Below are 23,265 nucleotides of genomic sequence, written 5' to 3'. Positions count from 1 at the left end.
CCCTTGCCACTGAACACTGTGACGATGCTGTCACAGTGTTCAGTGACAAGGGGACTCCCTGCTGGGGAATATTGACACGCATCACGGACCTATGGTGCACGCATGTCCTATGTTTTGCAGGTATGTGTATTTGCATGCCTGTAAAACACGGACATGTGAACACACCATAGGGAAACAATGGTTTTAAGACGCGTGGTTTTGTGTGCACCTATATACGCAGACGCTCATCTGAAAGCATCATAAAGGTGCATTAGCATGTGGTGGATTTGCTTTTTTTTTTAGCAGCAGAAAAAAATCCACTGCCCATCAGCGCCAAAATCTGCACCATTTGGTGCGGATTTGCTTTGGATTTTTTCCCGCTGTGGAAGATCCGCCACATGTGAACACAACCTGGAAGTTTATAAAAAATAACAGCCAGTAAAATACAGGAATCACACATTAAAAAGTAAGTGCACCCCTAAACCTTACATATTTCCTGAAAGAAGACATCCTCATGATTGCAGTTGCTTTGACAGGCTGTTGACAGCCTTGTCCTCCTTCACATATCTTTCTGCCAAAAAGGAATTATTTTTAAAAAAATGCATTAAAACATACATTTGTACCTAAAACTCAAATCCACACAAAACAATGTAAAATAATAAATCAAGGAGTGCAGCTTTCAAATGCAGCGCATTCATCTACTGTACACCAATAAAAGATCGTTATTGTCAAAAAAAGGGGTGTAATATAGGTGCTTTTTGCTCCTGTATTATGGATGCAACACCGAAACCCTCCACGCTTCATCGGAACTCCAGTTGTGATTCAGTGATTGAGGTCAGGGTTTTGCATCCGTACTATGAAAATTGCTGAATACTGATATATTTCGTGGAACCAGTTAATCATTTATGACAACAGTAAGTGGCTGAAAATGTATTTTCTGACTGATATAAATCTTTTTTCCATCTGTCAGAAATGTATTAGACCTTTAATCGCTCTCACTATGACTGTAACGTGTATCGCTAGAGAAGCAGTCAGCCTGGTTTATGCTACAGATTGGGAACAGACAGGATGAGGACAGTATTAATTGTATGAACTGTATTGATGTTTGTGTGTATGTGATGTGAGTGTTTAGTGGGACTTATTTAATGCTACAATTTGGATGCTGTTGAATGTCTAGATCCTGGAGTCAATAAACAGCTTAATTAGGTACGAAGGGGTGATTAGATGACAGAAGACAAGTACTTTCTTTGATTGATAAGGAGAGGTGATAACATGAACCAAGGCTCTTGTTCCCCTTCCCCTAGGATAATATAATAATGATCCATTTGCACATAACGATTCTCGCTCAAAATCTGTTTGAACTAATGAATTTGAGTAATAATTAGTCAGTGTAAATGCAAAAAAAAAGTTTACTATTTGTTTGCGGTTATTTATTGCTGACTTTAAGTCAGTAAAAAAACTATTGCTGGATCACTGGCTTCTTGTTACGTGTAAACACTCCCCACTTAGCGCTTCGAATAGAAGGTAAAGGTGAGAAGCCAGCGATCTAGCAAGAAGTCTTTGAGCCTTAGCAGTGACGTCAGCACTTGTGCAGTTGTTTGAACGACTGTCAGCCCCGTGTAAAAGGGCCATAAAGCCTCTCAGAGACAGGAGGAGGAATATCATAAATAACAAATCCTCTTCCTTTCCTTACAGCATTTCCCCGCTACCCATCCCCTCTTTCTCCTCACAGGCTTAGGTGAGAGCCGGCTGAAGGGAGGTGGATCCCACTTCAATTTATTCTATTTTGGCTTTAAAACAAGACTAAGATTGCAGCTCTAGTCATACCGTAGCCTGTGATAGGGTCTTTAGTAGTGTAGTACTGTAATACATCCTTGGCAGAGAAAAGGTTAAATCTTATTTTACAGGGGTGGTTTCACAATGGGCATTTGTCATCTATCCGCAAGATTTGTGATAAATGTCTGATCACTAGGACTGCCACCAATAACTAGAATGAAGTCCCAAGCCCCTTGCTCCTCTGCGTGCACTGCCGCTCCTTTTAATGTATATGGAAATGATAGAAACAGCCGAGTGCTATACTTGGCTGTCTCTATCAATTCTGTATATGTTTAGAGTATACATGTTATCGTTCATCAAGCACAAGCATTTGATATACATAACAACATACAATATGCATTGCTTTTTACTGAATCCGAGTCTTTTGTCTGCAGAGCATCCATACTTTGTTGGTGTGCAGTTTCATCCAGAGTTTTCATCCAGACCCATGAAGCCTTCTCCTCCTTATCTTGGCTTAATGTTGGCTGCTTCTGGTAAACTATCTGGATACATACAGAATGGCTGCAAATTCTCTCCTAGGTAAGCTAAAAGTGTTCAAATGAAATACATTATTTGTCGTGACCATGTTACATACTGACTCCAGATAGCCAACTTGTAGATTAACCCATGTCTATCTATTGCGTCTGGAGGAATAAGCAAGTTTTATTTGTACCAAATTGCTGCCATCCTGACTTTTCCATTGGATCTATCTATTGCATCGTATCTTCTCTTACTTCCCTTGTGTTCACCTTATAGTTTACTTCTTTCAAGGGGGTCTCCACCTAAATTTTGATTATTATATTAAAAAATAGATAACTGCACACTTAATCTTATATATAATAATCCACGTAATATGATTTGAGTATGGTCCTCTGTGAGCAATACTGGGTGACGTCATTGATTGTGAAGAATGTCCTAATCAAAGGATACTCTGGGCTCAGTCACACGCACGTTTTTCCGCATATCAAAAAATTTGCACTAGATAGAACCAATGCTTTTCAATAGCAGCAGTCACATATGCGAATTTTACATGTGGAAAAACGCCTGCGGCAAAAATTATGGGACGCTGGTTCGCAGAACCCATGTAACTGCATTCTGCGGCAAATCGGTGTTCTAAGTATGTGAAACCCGACAGCATCCAGGGGTTTCACCTTGGACTCAATGGGGCTGGCGGCAGCAGCTCCAACCCCATTGAGAACATATAGTGAAGATCACGATCCTCTGCCACAGCTGTCACAGCTGTGGCAGAGGAGAGCAATGTTCTCCCATTAAATTCAATGGAGACAGCAATACAGCCGGCTCCATTGAAAGCAATGGGCTGCCAGCAAACGCTGCAGTGATTTTCGGGGAAGGGCTTAAAATATAAGCCCTTCCCTGAAAATCAATCCAAAAATGTGTTTAAAAAAATGTATACTCACCTTTTGCAGCTCTCGGGGCTCAGCCTCGTCCAGCCGGCTCTTCTCCTGCACTGCTCTGAGTAGTATTCAGCAGGTGGGGATTTAAAATCCCCGCCTGCTGAATGGGCTGCCTCTGCTTGGCTGAGCACTTTGACCAATCAGAGGCAGCTCTCAGCTATTCATGAATTCATTTTTGGATTGACTTTCAGGGAAAGGCTAATATTTTAAGCCCTTCCCTGAAAAGCACTGCAACGCTTGCCAGCAGGCCATTGCTTTTAATGAAGCTGAGTGTATTTCTGGCTCCATTGAATTCAATGGGAGAACATCGTGTTCCCCTGCCACAACTGTGACAGCTGTGGCAGAGGATTTTGTTAGTCTCCGCAGGTAGTCCCGTTTTCACTAGACACTGTGACAATGCTATCACAGTGTTCATTGACAACGTGACTGCCTGCGGAGGTGAAGGAATCCTCTGCCACAGCTGTAACAGAGGATCGCGATGTTCTATTTATGTCAATGGGACTGACGCCGGCCCCATTGACCACAGGTGAAACCCCTGGATGTGACAGCATCCAGGGGTTTCACATCCAAGTGGGCAGCGCACTTTTTGCTAGCAGCATATCTTTCGCCGTAACTGATGCATTCAAACATTTGTGCGTCAAAACGCCCATGTGACTGAGGCCTTAAAGGCTATGTCACCTTTTGGGGGGAAATTTGTTTTCACCTAAATGTAAGTATTTCGGGCTAACAATCAATTTTACAATAGGGTTTAATAAAAAATGTTGCGCCGTTTGTCTTCTGCAGCTTCTACATGTCACTGTATGTAGACACTGCAGTCTACGTCTCAATAGGAGATCTGTCAGTGTATTGGACAGACAATTATTTTAGCACTGGAACAAGCCTGCTCCACACTCATACTTTTTTGCACCCTGGATAGGTATTTCTTTAGCTGTTCTTCACCGCTCACAGCAGCAACTCAAGCAAGTTAGTTGCTCTCATAATAAAGTAAAAATGTAATATGTTCAGTTTTTCCAAACTAACATTTGACTTGGAGGTCTCTTATATGATACATGCATTTACCCATAGTCCCACAATTATAGTGAGAACTGATTTATTCCATTTGCCTTCCTCTCTCATTAAAAACTAATGTTTCACGCTAGGCATTTCAGTGTAAGACTTTCCCATACGATCGGCGGTGAACTGACAATATTTTACAATAGAGAAAGCCATAAGCATTTGATCTAAAAAGGCGTTAATATCTGTAACTTTACTGTTTTCCCCAATGGCATTATATAATATCTTAACTTATTCATGAGGACATCACTGCAAGGACCATTCCCTTTCTTGTAGTTTAACCCGAAACAGAATAAACGCCCACCGCTCCCTATAGATGTTGATAAACTGGTGTATCTTCCAACACTGAGCTACTGAGTAAGACTTTTAAACCCTTTGTAGTATTAACTGATGAATATTGTTCGGCTCTTGAGATAATCTCCAGAAAAGGCAATAATAGTTCAAACTTTTGAACTTACAGAAAGTTAGTTTCATAGATATTATGCTCGGGGCACAAAATTAAATATTACTGTAATGCAGTCATCTACAGTTTTCTGCAGCTCAGTAATGTGCAGAATCTCAATAATGGTGTTGAATACTCTTGTGTAAAAGAGAAAAAAGTATTATAGAGGTCATACCCTTATTGACTAGCCACTACTAAATACCAGAACGAAGAAGCTTCAGTCACCTAAGGGGAACCAACTGGTCTGGAGCAGAACACACAGTATAATGGGTCTAAAAGTCATAATACTCAAAGGTCATTTTAAGAATGGATGAGAACGTTCCAGTGATTCACACCAGGACTCAACCTAACACCTGGATATATGGCTCATTAGGCCGGTTTCACACGGGCCACAAAATTGTGCGATTTTCTCACAGTGCGACCATGCTACAAATCGCATGTATGTGAAAGCCATGCTTTCCTATGGGTTCCTTCACATTAGCGATGTTCTGTAACCTGCGACATTGCAAGGAAAAGTAAACACAGGTTGCTAAATATTGCCGCGATTTGTAATGTTTTGTAGCCCATATTTCCCTATGGAGCCTTCCTTTCTGTTGCATTGCACGAAAACTTGGTCTTCGTGCCGTGTGTTGCAACTTTTACATTAGGAAATCCTACTGTAGAAGCGCTAAAATAAGCCCTGGCTGCATTAAAAAAACAAAAAACGTCACCTAAGAGGCTGTTCACTTCGCCGCATCTTCTCTATACGTCCCCAGGAATTGCTTGTAGTTTTCTCTCAGTGCTTCCTGGTTAGGGATTCAAATTCCCAACCACTAAAAAGCGCGGGCTATGATTGGTTTTCGAGCGCTGGCTCAGATTGGCTTAGCCGCGGCACTCGAGAACCAATCACAGCCAGCAATTCCTGTAGGCGGGGAATTTAAAACTCCAGTACAGGTAGCGATGACAGAAGACTTCAAACAAGTCTGCCAGAGCTTCAGGAGAGACATATGGGGAGCTGACAGCGCCTGAAAGGTCATGTATTCTTTTTTCTTATCTTTTTTTATGCAGCTAGGGCTTATTTTCGGAGTGGGGTTTATATTTCAAGCCCTACTTTCACGACAATCCTCGCACTTGGTGCTGTAAAGTAGCAGACTACCGGTGTAATATCGCTGCGATTTCCTTGCTGCGATATCGCGTCGCCTGTGTAAAAGAGGCCTTACATGGACTCTTCACACCCAAATTTGCAACCTCCTAAGTCATCACATTTTCCCATTTTCCTTTCTTCTTATACACAAACCTTAGTTTTACTGCTCCGTCTTATCATCATTTCATTTGCTCTGCTTGACTCTCCCTTTTTCATTTTCTTATAGCCTCTGAGCCCCAGCAGCTTGCAAATAGAATTCTATCTTCGGATCGCCTCTATAATACTTTTGTCTCTTATACAAGAGTATTTAACATTGCATTGATTGTTCTGGCTAACACGGTCCCAGACGTTTTATACTGTACGTAGTAACTCACGGAAGGAAACTGTAAATGCCCATTTTTTATGAGAAAGATTATTGATTTTTATCATGGAAACGTGTTATTAAATACGATTCCTTTATTGGTTATGCACAGGAGACTGATCCTAAAGGGAATCTAATGGAAGCGGCTGTCAATCAGCGGCTGGATGGCAGGGCCGGCATCATTAGGTGCTAGCCGCAGCTCATGACTGTCAAGGACTAATCCTCTTTAAGTTTTGGGCAAACTACTGCACAGATATTGCACCAGACAAATCTCTGTAATTAACGAGTCTGTCACCACCTTGGACTGACCTCGGAGGGGCCAACATGAGGATGGTGACAGATTTCCTTTTAAATATGTAGATTTGGGATTTGTTGTGCAAAATTACTCTTTAAAAGGTTGTACAAAAATCCACTTTTATCACCTATCCACAGTATAGATGCTAAAAATCTGATCAGTGGGGGCCTCACCACAGTGACCCCAAACCAAGAACGGGGGTCCTTGTCCCCCTCTCCTCTTCACTGTGTGCTGACTACACCCCCTGTAGTAAGGAAGAGATTGAATGGAGCAGCAGTTGCGCATGTGCATTGCCGCTTCCTTCATCTTCAATGACATTGTTAGAGATAGCCAGACACTCGTACTCCCATCCACGGTGAGATCGGAGGAGCCGTGCAGGTATCATGGCAGCCAGGGGCCTTCTGAAAGGCCCCAGGACTGCCTTGAGAGACTGCCTGTCAGAATGCAGTATGATGTAATGCTATAGCAGTACGTCATACTGCAGGAGCTATCAAAGCATCGCTAGTTGTAGTTCCCCAGGGGGACTTAAAAGAAAAGTAAGAAAAAGATCAATAAAGTTTTATTAATTGTAAAAAAAAAAAAAAGTAATAAAAGTTTAAATTTTTCTTTTATGATTTAGATTTTTTATTAGGGGGGTGCTTTTGCCATATCTATAATAAAAAAATCTAAATCATAAAAGAAAAATACATATTTGGTATCGCCACATCCGTAAAAGTCCGATCTATCAAAGTTGCACATTATTTACCCCGCACGATGAACGTCATCCGAAAAAAAATAGGAACGCCAAAAATGCACTTTTTCAGGTACCCTGTCTCCCAGAAAAAAAACGCAATAAAAGGCAATCAAAAAGTCGCATGTATTCCGAATTGGTACTAACGAAAACTACAAGACATCTCGCAAAAAATGAGCCATCGCTCAACTACGTCGACGGGAAAATAAAAAAGTTATTGCGCGCAGAAGATGGCGGCAGAAAATAATTGAAAAAAATTAAATGTCTTTGGAAAAAAAAAAGATTAGTACAGTAAAAAAAAAACTATACAAGTTCGGTATCGTAGCAATCGTACCGACCCATAGAATAAAGTTATCATGTTGCTTTGCTTGCAGTTTGTGCGCCGTGGAAACAAGATGCACTGAAATATGGCGGAATGTCGTTTTTTTTTTTTTCATTTTACTCCACTTAGAATTTTTAAAAAGTTCTTCAGTACATTATATGGGACAAAATAAAGGTATTGCACTCAGAAGATGGCGGCCAGAAAGAATTGAAAAAAATGTAGAAAATCTTTGAAAAAGAATTACAAGTAGAACAGCAAAAAAAAAAGGTTATCGAGTAATTGTACTGACCCATAGAATAAAGTAATCATGTCATTTTTGTTGTAGTTTGTGCGCCGTAGAAACAAGACATCGAAAGATGGTGAAATTTTGTTCCCCCCCCCCCCCCCCGCCACCCCCTCATTGTTTGCCACTTAGAATTTTTTAAAAGTTTTTCAGTACATTATATGGTACATTAAATAGCATCATTGAAAAATACAACTCGTCCCGAAAAAAGCAAGCCTTCACACAGCGACGTCGATGGATAAATGAAGGAGTTACGATTTTTTTAAAGGGAGGAGGAAAAACCAAAAATGGAAAAAAGTAACATGCACGTGGGAGGAGAGAGACTATCCCTCCCTGTCATTGCCAGACACCAAGGTGTTTATATGGAAGTATGACCGCACTGTGGGATGCTGGTATTTTGCAAAGAGGACACCGGTAGTAATGAGTGTACAAATTTTCCCCCAGAATATTAGGCATAAACCCCTAGCCCGGGTGTCAGGGATGTGGACTGAGAGAGTAACTCTCCAAAAGGGCACTGAGGTGTAAGCGTGCAGGCCTATAAACCATGTGATAAGAAATTGACTACGGTCTCTTTAAGAGTCTATGACATGAGTTATCATCAAGCAACGTTCAAGTATACGTGCCCTTCTATGGAGCAAGATTACGGTTTAGTAAAGGTTTTTTGTTTTTTAAAAAATCTGGCCTCCGTTCCCATCTGTCAGCTGCTGCGCCATCCTGAACCCGCATTGCACCACCCGTGACAGTCATAGAAGCAGGTAATAAGCACAAGTGACCTACAGAGGCATTTAAGAAAGAGAAATGTTACACTAGTTTGCTGGTATTCTGTAATTTACGGATTCTGGCGTTTTTCTTCCCTGCTCCCACAGGAATGTGATTCCCTCAGTACCTGCACCGCGTAGTGTCAGAAATATCTCAGCTATGTGTTTTATAGAAATACTGTATCTGCTGCCTTATTTTATATCCAGCAGAGAATTTCCTTTTAAAATAGTACGCTGTAGATGATGTACAATATTTAAAAGGCTTGAAACATGGAAATGAGCAGGTTATAGAAAAGTAAGTGAGATTAGACCCACAGACCACAGGGATTTAGCCAAGGAATGATTCAGTATGCAGCTTATTTCTCCTACAAAGACAACCCCATTAAGCATATGCAATATCTTCAATAGCAAAAAAAACTCAGATGTTGGTTTTGCACAATGTTGTGACATTTTAAGCTGAACTGAGCATGCCTTGCAAATATTAAAGTGACCCTTCGGGACTAGATAGGTAAAGATGGCCACACTAGCTTCCACTGACTACCAGATGCACATTGTACATTACCATGTGTCACAGAGAGAGGACGTGATAGTGATTAATCCTGCCTCTGTCCCCAATTACTCACGGATCAACTGTTCCGAGTGCCGTGCCATTACCTATTTGGCAACGCCAAGCCTCAATCAATCACTCTAGCAGGATTGCAAGATTGGAGTTGGTAGAATACAGGCTGATTTGTACCCAGTTTTCCCGGGCTTCTGCACACATGTGAAGCGAAAGCTCAAATCACCACCTGATCCGTTCTAATGCATTCCAGCGCTCTTCAATGCCACGCACATACATGCTGCCACCACCAGCTTGTTACAGGTAAACTGGAACCCAGGCTTATGAATTGTGAACACAATCTTCAGAGTTATGGTTTGTTGTAAAACAGACAAGGCTGACTAATAAATTGTAGATTTATCCTAGAAAAAGACTAGCAGTGCATATCTCATATATATATACACACACACAAACAAAGGATATACAAAAGAGGTTGTTACACAGGAGTATAAGAGTATACAAGTATGTACAACAAACAGTGTTTTAAAAAAATAAAGGAAAAATACACGGCCCAAGTTTCTGTTGGCGGAGTTTCGGGAAACAAAGAAACAGCCTCTGTGAGCTTTCAGTTTTAAAAGTTTCCCCAGAACACGCATCCCCCGCCCCTTCTGAGGTCATATAGATAAGGGAGGATTGGATTCGTATGAGCTCTGAAAGATCATAATTCCCCATTTCGGTTACATCTCCGCACGAAGTCCTTCGATCAGGAAGATATGCCTGCCATATTTCCGGACATGATTTTATCTATTAATTGATATCAAGCGTGACACGTAAATTATAACCAGGTATGGGAATATGCAGTTTGAGGGGGTTCCGAGGCCCATACTAAAACGGGTGTGGTGCATTTTAGTGAGTTGGGCCGCCCAGTTCTGAAAATATATTTCATATCCGGCTGGGACCTTCATACGTCCAATAATCTTTATTAATAAATTTCCCCTTTGCTTAACTGCCGGTGCGTAAACGGCTGGGAGCACTCAGCCTTTAGATGAATTAGCTTCCTGAGGCTTCATTAACAGGTAAACCATGAAACAATGTGGCGCCCGCATGCTAATTCTAACTAAGCAGAAACTTGGAGCCAGGAGGCTTGAGAAAAATGGAGGGGCTTATTTACAACACAGGTGAGGTAATACAATAACCTTTCTAAATGCAAATATCCAGCAGGCAGGGGGGAGGAAATAGGTGACGGGCCTGCATGGGATTATACAGTGGATGGCTGATGTCCTAACATTCTCTATATCACACTTTGCATCATTAGTGTGATATCCCCCGATCAGCGCGGATCCCGAGTGGTGGATCCCTGCCAATCTGCTATTGATAATCTATCCTGAGAATAAGTCAGCAATAGTAAAAAGTGGGAAACCCCCCTTTAAGGCAAATGAAAAGTTATCGATATTCCTCTAGCATGTGATTAAGACCTGGTTGGCTATGACTGACTATTTGTCGTTAGGTAAGGGAAAGTGAATCTGGTACTCTATATCCATTATTGGAAGAAAGTTGTCGAAAGTGTAGCAATAGCCTTTCCTCTGACAGAAACACAAATCTCAGCCTCACAATTGATAGGAAGATTGTTCGTGTCTGAGGTGTAAATTGATTAAAAGCACTCAACGCCAGAAAGCAACCGATCTGCTGTGAATAGATAGGATTTAAAAATCCAATATATTGCATTAAGGACGGTGCCGGAGAATAATACAGTAGCATCGTGCCTATCCATCAGTCCGGCCTACAGAATCTTCCCCTTCATCCTGCATGGTACTTATAAATGGGTTATTGATTTTGTTATTAGTTTCTGCAAATGTTGTATTGTTGTTACATTTATTAATTATGGCAATGGGGTTTCAAAAAAAGGAGAACAAACTGTTTGCATCCATTCCATCAGGTTTTGGTTTTTTTTGGATGGAAAAATTAGGCTGCAGACTGCGCTATTTTCCTCCCCCCCCCAAAAAAAAATGGAAACCCAGTGGAATGGAAACAAACTGAAGCCTTTTAGTTTACCCTCTCTTTTTGTTTTAACCCCTTGAGTGGCGGGTTTCCTACCACCCTGTCGTGCCCACCAGGGCAGGTTTTTTAAAATGGTCTAATCATTGAATTTCAACTAATTTTGCAGTTGCGTCTCAAGAGCCATAACTTTTTCATTTTTCCATTGACATGGCCATATGAGGGCTTGTTTTTTGCGGGACAAGTTGTGATTTTTTAAACAGGGGGGAGGAAAAAAAGAAATGGGGAAAAAAGAAAAAAAGGGGCCATGTCATTAAGGGGTTAAATAATGTATTAAAGGGGTTGTCCCGCGCCGAAACGGGTTTTTTTTTTTTTCAACCCCCCCCCCCGTTCGGCGCGAGACAACCCCGATGCAGGGAAGTAAAGAAAGTTTACCGGAGCGCTTACCTTAATCCCCGCGCTCCGGTGACTTCAATACTTACCGCTGAAGATGGCCGCCGGGATCCTCTGTCTCCGTGGACCGCAGCTCTTCTGTGCGGTCCATTGCCGATTCCAGCCTCCTGATTGGCTGGAATCGGCACGTGACGGGGCGGAGCTACACGGAGCCGCTCTCTGGCACGAGCGGCTCCATAGAAGACTGCAGAAGACCCGGACTGCGCAAGCGCGGCTAATTTGGCCATCGGAGGGCGAAAATTAGTCGGCAACCATGGAGACGAGGACGCTAGCAACGGAGCAGGTAAGTATAAAACTTTTTATAACTTCTGTATGGCTCATAATTAATGCACAATGTATATTACAAAGTGCATTATTATGGCCATACAGAAGTGTATAGACCCACTTGCTGCCGCGGGACAACCCCTTTAACTTCCTTCTCTGGGTCATTATGACGCATGGATACCACATGTGTGATTGTATTTTTGATTTTTTTTACAAAGTGAAGGGAGACAAGTGTTTTTATTGTTTTTTTTATAATTTTTTTTATTTTTTATTTATTTTTGTCCCTTTAGGGGACTTCCACAGGGACCCATCAGGACCCCTGATCACATTCCGGGGGTCTGATGGTGACAGCCCTTTACATGCTGCAGTGACAGCCCTTTACATGCTGCAGTCACATAGACTGCAGCATGTAAGGGGTTAACACAGCAGAGATCGGAGGTTTTCTCTGATCTCTGCTGTAAGAGCTGGTACCTAGCTGTCCTCTGACAGCCAAGCACCAAGCTCTCCCTGCACAGAGACCATCGGCTTGCTTCTGACAAGCCGATGGTCTCTATGGCAACCTGTAAACAAAGCAGGAGGTTGCCGACATATCTGCAATATCTTCTGCTGGTTTTTCAAAGCCCCTGCTTTGTTCTCTCTGGGTCTGTGCAGGCAGAGCACACTGTCACAGCTTGTGGCATTGTGCTCTGCAGCTCCCATAGTGATACATAGCCCGGAAATCTTCCGGGCTATGTTGCTATGAGCAGTGGAGCTCGTCCCGGAAAATTTCCGGGCGTGCCACTCAAGGGGTTAAACCCCATTGAAACTATTTTCACTCCTCAAAAAAGTGGAACAGAGAGACAGAAACTCTGAACTGAGCCCTAACGTAGGTGTGATATCACCCATTACTGTCATTTCACTCCGTCAGTCACACAAATAGATTGCCCTGATAGTCACATTTAGGGAGGCAAGTTATGTCACTCACATTAAGAATGCTTATTGTATACTTCTAAAGTGCCTAACCTGCTTTTACTTATATTTTAATGCTTCCATCGATTTCTCATGAAGAAAGTAAGTATTACGGTACACTTGTGTGTTTGTATTGCATGTTTGACGCACAGGTTCTGAAAGTGTTCTTAATATCAGTGCATCCTTCACAACAGGATGGGTAGGGGCCTATGGATGACAAATATGCAGAGGCAGCCTATACGGTTCCATGAGATGTTACTTGATACCCACACATATATCGCACTCCGTACCAAATTACCTCTCTTCCAGTTCCACACTTGGTGGACGTGTCCCACCGGAGTTTGTTTCCGGTAGAGAATTTATTTAGCCTCTTCAATCTTCTCTTCCATTGAAGCGCCGACCTTAGGTCAGGTGGTGCCCTGTGCAACATTTTTATAGCAGAAGGGGTAAGAGCTACTTCTAGGAGATGAAAGGAGGTTTGGCCCACTGACGCAACACCCCTACTAGCAGCCGGCGCCCACTAGCAGCCTACCAGCATAGGTCACACATAGCTAAGTCTTCCTTTGCTCTATTGTGAACCTTGGGTTCCTCTCCTACATGACAAAACTCTAACCCTAAGGCCTTAGTCAGACGGGCGTATTTTTGCGCGATTTGCGCATGCGCATGCGTCCGGCGATTTTTTAAAACCATTGCTTTGCAATGGTATCGGACACATGAGCGCTTTTTATGCGCTCGTCCGATAAATTATAGAACAGAAATCGCAGATCGCACCTATCTGCGATCTGCGATTCCTGTTCTCTTCTCTATATGCGCTCAATGGGGCCGGCGGCAGCAGCGCCGACCCCATTGAGAACATATAGAAGACAAATCATTCTTCTCTGCCACAGCTGTAACAGCTGTGGCAGAGAAGAACGATGTTTGCCCATTGAATTCAATGGAGCCGGCAATACAGCCGCCTCCATTGAAAGCAATGGGCTGCCGGCGTGCGCGGGATGAATTGTCGGGAAGGGCTTAAATATATAAGCCCTTCCCTGCAATTCATCCAGAAAAGTGTTAAAATAAAAAATATATGTATACTCACCTGCTCCCGGCAGCCGGAGTTCCGCGCGGCCGGCCTGCAGTGGGTGTGAAGGGGGTGTGAGTCAGACCTGCCCCCTGATTGGCTCAGCCCTTCCCGACAATTCATCCCACACTCGCCCACAGCGCATTGCTTTCAATGGAGTCAGCTGTATTGCCGGCTCCATTGAATGCAATGCGCTGGACAGCTCCAGCCCGTTTCTAATGAAACGCGGCTAGGAGCAGATTTTCGGGCGATTTTCGGGCACCGGTCACGCGATTTGCGGATGCGCATCCGTCATGCGATCCGCAAATCGCGCGAAAAAACGCCCGTCTGACTAAGGCCTAAGTCTCATCTTCTTTTCTCCTGTTCATAGCTAAACAAATGATCACCCAGTCCTGGAAAGAGATGAATATTTCTCTACAAGATGTTAAATCTTGAATGGATGGGTGTCTTATGAATGAATATTATCCAGTGTGTTACTGGATAACCAGGAGCAATTTCTTAACATCTGGCAACCATAGATTGACTATACCTATCCTCAGCTCTGGCAACCATAGATTGACTATGCCTATCCTCAGTTCTGGCAACCATAGATTGACTATGCCTATCCTCAGTTGCCTTCCTCCAACAGCATCGTTCTGGCCTAATACTCTAATTAGCTCTCCCAGGTGCCCTTTCCTCTTCATATGTGTCTCACTTTAGTTTTCTTTCTTCTTTAGCCTTCTCTCTCCCATTTTTTTCTCAACCACCTTAATTTATTTCCCCTTTTCTGTGCCATCATGGTTTATGTGTATTTGCTGTTTTAGTGAGTCTTGCATGGACCACCATTGGTTTTAATCTGTTTTTGTGGTGACACCTTTTTGAGCTCAAGGGCCTCTAACATCTATGGCTTTACCCTTTGCATGCAAGCTGCTTGATTTTGGCTTCAATCTACTGCAGACCAAGTCAAGTTTTGTCTTCTGGACTCCCCAGTTATAGTTCTTGATGTTGTTTGAATCATTCACGTTCTCAGGCGTACATCACTCTGCAATGATGACAATTTTATTATTGTGTATTGTATCCATTAAAAAAAAAAAAAGAAGATGAAAACACATTTCTTTTTATTAACAGTATAAATAAAAAAAATTGCAGTATGCAGCAACACAAAAGGAAGGGGGGGGGGGGGATAATAAATGCAGTATGCAGCACGCAGGCCACAAGTCATAAAGCTCTAGCGCAATAACGACATAATATTGGACAGTGCGGATAACAAAGAATAAAAGGAAAATCAATAGAAACAAGAACGATGTTTACAGTTCTCTGATTAGAAGAAAGCGCCTGGGTATGTGGGTGTGGATTGTGTGTGTTGATAGGTCACTTATACCCACTTAAGATGGATATGCGGTGAGTACCAAGTGAAGCTAGCGGAGGACTCATCTCCTTTATGTAGGGATACCGGCTGTGAACAGTAATTGCAATTTCTAGAAAGTTGAAAAGTTAGCCAGCAGTCCAAGATCTGTTTAAAGTGAGCTTGTTGTTTGTTCTCCCGGTTTGCTAATTCCTCCATTCAACAGATTGTGTTTACCTGCTGATACAAAGTTGTAAAGACGGAGGTTCACGGCTTCTCCACTGCAATAGGTCATCAATATTAGATCGGCACCCCTTTCCTGGAGGCAATTGCATTGAAGATATTTAAAGGAGAACAGGTCTAGGAATGTAAGCATATCCCACGCACTGACAGCAAACAGAGATTTTGAAAATAGAATAATCCTTTTAGAATTCTCCTTAAAAAGCAGATCTGTAATCAGACTACGCTGCCCTATGTATATATTCCATGAATGCTTTAGACAGCTGTACTCTTTTAACTAAGAAGGAGTTTACTCCCCCGCCCCCCCAACCCCAAAGAGTTTATATTCTTCTCAATGTAAGCAGATAGTTTTTATACTCTGCATGTAGTTGATTTCTTACCTTCTGCTTAAGGAAATCAGCTTTTATCAGTTCCTTCCATCCACTAGAGTTTCTAAATTCAAGTCTGAAGCAGAGTGGATGTGACTTGTATATTTCTGTATATACTCCACATGGATTGTGAAAATAGCAGAATCTTATCTCAGCTGAGTTCACATTAACTTTAACTTTACTTTTAGACCTTAGGACAGTTGTATGAACTAAACATGACTTTAAAAGGTAGAATGAAGGAAAACCACGCCCAGAAAACCCATAATCATATAGAGGCAAGCCTCATTCGTGGCCTCCAAAGAGTTCCATAAGCAGTATACGGTTGGGCAGCTTCTGGAGTCGCACCACCAAATCCTCTTATCCTCAATGAAGGAGGAACGCCCCTCCCCTGCGCAAACCGCACGTAGGCGTGCTATGGAGGGACATTCTTCCATCTCTACTACTGCCACCAATACGAATGGAGGGGTTAGAAGAGTATGGAAGTTGAAAGGCTTAACCCTTTCCAATCCAATATTGGATTCAGGGTTTCCTAATAGGCTTTCTCTTTTTGCTGTTATACAATGGTGCCATCTGCTGGCTAAAGCTAGTGTGTGTGCACCAGAGAGGCTCTGACAATAGACGGTAAATGGCTGGCAATAGACGGTAAGAATGCCTTGTTGGACGTCTTCTGACATTGGAGCTGTACAAGCTTCAATCAGAATGTAGGAGGATGTCAGACAATGGACTAGAAAGGGTTAATCAGTATAAGGCCATATTCACACAGCAGATTATGCCATCGATTCTGCTTTAAATCAGTTTTGTCTCATTCATATGAATTATGCAATTTTAAGTCAATGAAGGCACGACTCTGCTCTCATTAATGTCATGGCTTTTATTTGTAATGGCACCATTACTGTTAGCATATGCCAGATCCATTTGCAAACTGATAGCAATGAATGTTATAGTTCAAATTCGAGCACAGGGCGCAATAGAATAAAAGTCGAATACTTTATTATTAGGTATATGGTACACATGTAGAAAAACAGAGGGGCTTATTTACTAATACTGTGTAAAAGTTAGACCGTGCAAACTTAGACTAGACAGTCTTAAAATGCGCCATTTTATTATACTGGCTTTGCTGAATGATACATGTGTCAAATTTTAACACTGTCTAGTCTACGTTTAGACCACCTAATACCAAGTTAATATAGAGGATCCTCTGTTCAAGATTTTCATTGCTTAGCCAGAGTGGTGCTTTCTAGCTCAGTACCATTTAGACAGAGCTGTGATCTGTGACTATAGTTTATCTACAGTGTCTAGTTTGAAGTAGTCTGGAACACACCCCTGTCTCATCATTGGTTCAAGCTCCAGTGGAGCATTCCTGAACCAGTGATTAGACAGTGGGTGTGTCCAAGACTACTTCAAATCAAGCACTGTAGCTAAACTATAGTGACAGATCACAGCTCTGTCTTAATAGTACTGAGCTAAAAAGCAGCCAAGAAGGAAGATATAGGGAAAAATAAATATTAGGTAATACCCCCTGTAGGTACTGACTTACATATCAATTTTGAGCTCCTGACAGTAGGGTCATTTTAACCCTTTCCAATCCGCTGTCTGACGTCTAAAGACATTATGATTTAAGACTGTACAGCTCCGATATTGGAAGACGTCCGTTGGGGTGAAGACGTCTGTTGGGGTTCTCTTACTGTATATTGCCAGCCTTTCTGCTGTCAGAGTCTATCCAACGTGTCACCTCCATGCAGTACTGGCTTTAGCCATCAGATAGGGCTGTTGTCTAACGGCAGAAAAAGAGTAAGCCCCCCTAGGAAAACCAGGATACAAATTGGATTGGAAAGGGTTAAAGGGTTAAACAATATTTTACATGGGAAAACCATTTTAAGATGGGAGTCACACGTGCAGTTCTGCACGCAATTTTTAATGCAGTTCCTTTTACCTTAAGCCAGAAGTGGATCCAGCAGGAGGATAAGTCCTTCCTTTATATTCCCTATTAATTTTAAATCACTTGAAGAATAAACGTTATTAATTTTTTAAAGATGTCAAATAAAGTTTAAATATACTAATAGTTGGAATAGCGCTGGGACAGAAATATCCCCATACGCCTCCATATTATGGAAATGATTTCCTGCATCGCACCTACCAGGAGAATAGTTGGCATTTCAGTCACATCCGTTCTGTTGAGGCTTTGTTTTATGCGGTACTACTAGAATGTCATTCTTACTGCACTTCACCAGACAGAACCGATCTTGAAAGATTCTATTCAAGTTATAATGTATTCTTAATCCAAAACAAACTCCGACTCCTAAGGGGGGGATTGAGCGTTTGCTTTTTTAAAGCTAGAATGGAGAACACTGCAGAAAAGTATTACCTGTTTTTTGTAAAAGTTACAGAAAAAAGCAATTTTCTGTTATTTGTTTGTAATGTTGGTGTAAGGATGGATGTTAGTGTAGGAACTTGCGAGACAATGGGGACCCTTGACGTGAGTTGCGAGCTATGGTATCATGGCCAAAATATCAACTAGTACAGTACATCAAATTTATTACTTTTGTATTATGCAGTCTGGTCTTGAAATATTGGAGGAGCCTGGGGTGTCAGTACTTGTGTGGGACAGCCTGCCTGATCTAATAGTAGGGACATCACTAATAGGCTGTAAGCATGCATGGTCACTACATGTAACTGTATGACTGTCTCCCTATAGAAGCCTATTCTATGTGCAAGTTTAATACTAAGTAGCCCCCTGTGAATGATAGGTGTGTGAGTGGTTGTTTATTAGTTTTTTGCACCTGTGCAACCTCCCTCATATAGCATTTTGCCTTTTGTGCATGCTGCTGGGAACTGCTGTTTATACATGCTCTTACATGCTTGTATCAGTAAGTATGACCTTTTTTCTGTACAAATTTTTTTGTAATTTATTTGTAAAAGTCATACATTTTTAAAATATCGGATTGCTTGATTTTTACCATCTATGTTCCATTAAGTATTTCCTTTAAAAGTCCAAAATTGGCTCCATTTTCAACATATGGTCGAAATCTCTCCAGGATATTGTCTTCTCAATGTCATGGAGAGAAGTACCAGGTCAATACTGATCAACAATCCTTGATCAGTATTGATGCGGTTCTTCTTCCCATGATATTGAGAAGACAGCAGTGCAAGACATGAAAAAGTTTTGTTAGTCAGGAGTACTATGATGATAGGTGCATGATCAAGGAAAGTTGGTCACTCACTTTGACTATCCAGACCAACTAATAATTCTAATCAAATCCCTTAAAATTAATGGTGGTGTTTGGTTGCAAAATTACGTAAATTCAGTGTTGCAGCTCCATGATCCTCTAATTCTAATTTGACAGTGGAAATCAGCTGACTGCTGCAGCCAATCAGAGGCTGCAGCATGACCGCCTGTTCTTCTGGCATCAGCAGTCACATCCTGGACACCATGATGCCAGGAGTTCGGAATGGTGACTTTGCTGCAGATGATTGTCAGAAATTATCACTTCATAAGATGACCAAGTAAATAATATAATTCTGAGGATGGTATACTATGGAGAAATAATGTAGAACCCTCAAGATCTCTGCATCAGGTGATTGGCGATTTTGGTTTGTGTTAGATCAACCTAACCTGGCAACCCATTTTCAATGTTTTTTGTTCAATGTTTCACTTAAGCCCACGTTCTAGAGCTTCTCAACTCCAGTCTTCAAGTATTCCTAACAGGTCAGGATTTGATGATGATTATCCGTTCAGTCACATCTGACCTTCGATCACTCCATGGATCAATGTTCTCCACGCATTCCTGTCTTTCACCGCTTCTTTCAGTTCCACGATTGACATGTTGGTGGTGGCCTTGATTGTATCTAGCCATCTTGTTCTTTGACATCTTGATCTTCTCTATTTACGGACTTTGCCAAGCATCAGTCCTGTTTCTAGTGAGTTAGCGCTCATCACGTGGCCAACAAAAGAGAGCCGCTGTTTGATGATTTTGCCCTCTAGTGATATTTTTGGTTTGACGCGATCTAACACTACCTTGTTCATTGTCATGGCGGTCCAAGATATCTGTAGCATTCTCCTCCAGCACCAGGGTTCAGATGCATCAATTTTCCTTCTGTCTGTTTTTCTGAGCGTCCGACTACCACAACCATATGTCGTTATGGGAAAGACTATTGCAATTACCAGTCTGGTTTTTGTTGCAATGCTAATATCCTTGCTTTTCCAGATCTTTTCCACTCCTTGCATTACATTCCTACCAAGTGTTATCCGTTTCCTGATCTCTGGTTCAGATTGCCCTTCGCAATCGATTTTTGATCCAAGGAAGATGAAATCTTGGACCGACTCGACTTCTTTGTTGTTCATTTTTATGTTCACTGTACTGTTGCCTACCGCGGTCGTGACTTTCGTTATCTTTCTGTTGAGGTACAGTCTCGTGCATTTGCTTTCCTTTTGCACTCGTTGGATAATGTTGGGATTTACTTATTGTGTTGCGGGAGGTGATAGGCAACACAGGTACCAGGATACAAACTGGACACTAGACTTGCAAAAATATAAACTTGTAACAAATGGCTGCAAAAGAAAAATGATTATAAATGAAAGTAATAGGAAAAAGTCACGAAACGTGCTTAGTACCGTGTCTCACTCCTAACTGTGGCTAACTATTAGGAACAAGTACTGTTGAGCACATTCAGCAGTACAACAAACAAAAGTCTGAATATTAACACAGTATTTCAACTGACACAGGAATACACAAATAGATGATAACTTAGTATTAGCTGCACGAATCCCAGAAGTCATAGGAGGGTTCTCCGAAAGATGATCTGTAACGAACGTAAACACATCAAAGTTTCCAAAGATTATTTATTACACAATGTCAAATCCCAGCTGTTCTTAAATAACTGAGCTCACACTTTTCTGTTGGATTACGACTAGCAGGCCTGCATAGTCCCTATAGTATCTCTCTTTCTGTGCACACATTCAGATTTTTACTGAGACCCGGCCTCACTTACGGAACACTTGGTATGCTTTGTACTGTAGCATGAATGAAGAGCCTCTCGGCAACTGTAGGCTATACTTAATTCGAAGAACTGTAAGATAGTGCTTCACTGTCTGTCGCAATTTAACCTAACTCCTTCAGTCTTGAGGAACTTCTATTAATGCAACGACAACACATGTTATGCGGTCACGTGCTGAGGGCCGAGGTCTGGCCTAGCACATTGTTATAGTTTGTATAACAGAATCACAAGTGGTTAGAACCAACAAGACCATACACAACCGCAGTTCATAGACTCTGTTATCGTGAGGTGGAACCGTGCTACTTATCCAGAACAAGAAAGCTGTTTACTCACAAAAGGAAGAATGCTTTGGAGGCTCAGATCGGGTACCGGCCGTACTGTCAGCCATCTCTATAGAAAGTTGGAAGGTTCTGTGCTTCCACTTCTCCTACAGTGCCGATATATGGTGGGGCACTGATCCTTGGGCTTTTTGGGTCAATAACATAAATCACCGTTAGGGGTACAGGCAGCCTTATCCCAGAGAGTCACTTGCGCTGCTCACTCTCCCACTTCAGCTTGCTTCGAACTCTTTGGTCATAGAAGACAGGACACAAAAGGAAGAGAGAACACACTCAGGGACGCCTGCTATCTCTTTTGCTCTTCAGGCTCTGTTCTATATCAAAGAAACAGGTACACTTTACACTTCAAGTCACAGCAGACAAAAATATCATATAACATCGCATTTCCCCCTTACAATTGCTTAGGTGCTATAATTATTGCCAGTGCATCAGGAATTGTCATTGTTGCGGTTACTTGGAAAATCCCGATGCCATTCTTTGCGGCCCCCCAAATATCTGGACTCAGACATGCTTGTCTATTTGTGACTGCTCACATGTGGTTCCCATGTCAAAAACAAGAGAAGCAGCACACAGTTTACGAGCAGAGATGAGCAAGTACTAATGGTGCACTTTGTAGCCATCCTGGGATGACCTATATATATATGGTGAGAATGTAGTCCCTTGACTCCAGAATGGAGTATAGGGGTTTGAGGTGGCTGTCTAGGCATGCAGATCTCTTCATTGTAGTTTATGGGAGATATGAATGCTACCATAGAGTTACCACATCACCCATTATCTATAATAATAGAGATTGCTTCATACATGCATGCTCTACTTTTGATTAGGGCAGAAGGGGACCCCCATACTCCTGATAGATAGGAGTCTTGGAAGTGGAACCTGCAACTATCAGATATTTATGGCATATGCTTTTGATATGTCTCACTTAACCCCTTGAGTGGCGGGTTTCCTACCACCCTGTCGTGCCCACCAGGGCAGGTTTTTTAAAATGGTCTAATCATTGAATTTCAACTAGTTTTGCAGTTGCGTCTCAAGAGCCATAACGTTTTCATTTTTCCATTGACATGGCCATATGAGGGCTTGTTTTTTGCGGGACAAGTTGTGATTTTTTAAACAGGGGGGAGGAAAAAAGAAATGGGGAAAAAAGAAAAAAAGGGGCCATGTCATTAAGGGGTTAAATAATGCATTAACTTCCTTCTCTGGGTCATTACGACGCATGGATACCACATGTGTGATTGTATTTTTGATTTTTTTACAAAGTAAAGGGAGACAAGTGTTTTTATTATTTTTTTTATAATTTTTAAATTTTTATTTTTTTAATTTTTTTGTCCCTTTAGGGGACTTCCACAGGGACCCATCAGGACCCCTGATCACATTCCAGGGGTCCGATGGTGACAGCCCTTTACATGCTGCAGTCACATAGACTGCAGCATGTAAAGGGTTAACACAGCAGAGATCGGAGGTTTTCTCTGATCTCTGCTGTAAGAGCAGGTACCTAGCTGTCCTCTGACAGCTAACAACCAGCTCTCCCTGCCACAGAGACCATCGGCTTGCTTCTGACAAGCCGATGGTCTCTATGGCAACCTGTAAACAAAGCAGGAGATATTGCCGGCATATCGGCAATATCTTCTGCTGGTTTTTCAAAGCCCTTGCACTGCTCTGTGTGGGTCTGTGCAGGCAGAGCACACTGTCACAGCTTGTGGCATTGTGCTCTGCAGCTCCCATAGTGATACATAGCCCGGAAATCTTCCGGGCTATGTCACTATGAGCAGTGGAGCTCGTCCCGGAAATTTTCCGGGCGTGCCACTCAAGGGGTTAATACCCCTTTTATAAGGGTTTTATTGTGACCATTGGGATTGCTTAATTATGACTCTTAGACCAGAAAAGGTTGTGCATCCCGGGTCTAAATGATAGAATACCATTATTACACAGCATTTTCTGCTCTAAAATTGTACATTTTGGGAGTATAGATGATTACCTGAGCAAAGAAATAACCTATGCTGCCTCTGCATATTTACAGTCTCGGTTGGGATGGCATGCGGAAAATGAATTGACCAGAAATAAATGCATGAATTGACTTTTGAATATTGTGTTTAATGTTGAATTTATGTGCTGGCTACAATATGCAATGAATTGATTTGTGTATAGGATACATTGCTAGAGTAT

At 42.0% G+C, this 23,265-nt stretch overlaps 1 protein-coding gene across 1 annotated transcript in view; it reads left to right on the top strand.

The window, feature by feature from the left end:
* The window catches only part of CTPS2 (CTP synthase 2), a 181,704-nt gene that overhangs the window by 141,779 nt on the left and 16,660 nt on the right, over window positions 1-23,265 (top strand). Inside the window, exons 19-20 of the mRNA XM_066599475.1 lie at window positions 2,190-2,334; window positions 8,520-8,573. Of these exons, the coding sequence (XP_066455572.1) occupies window positions 2,190-2,334; window positions 8,520-8,573 (199 nt within the window). The remainder of the gene's footprint in view (window positions 1-2,189; window positions 2,335-8,519; window positions 8,574-23,265) is intronic.

Source organism: Eleutherodactylus coqui, chromosome 4 (assembly GCF_035609145.1).
Source record: "Eleutherodactylus coqui strain aEleCoq1 chromosome 4, aEleCoq1.hap1, whole genome shotgun sequence".
In the NCBI taxonomy this organism is placed as follows: Eukaryota; Metazoa; Chordata; class Amphibia; order Anura; family Eleutherodactylidae; genus Eleutherodactylus; species Eleutherodactylus coqui.
This window is presented reverse-complemented; position numbering and strand designations above follow the sequence as displayed.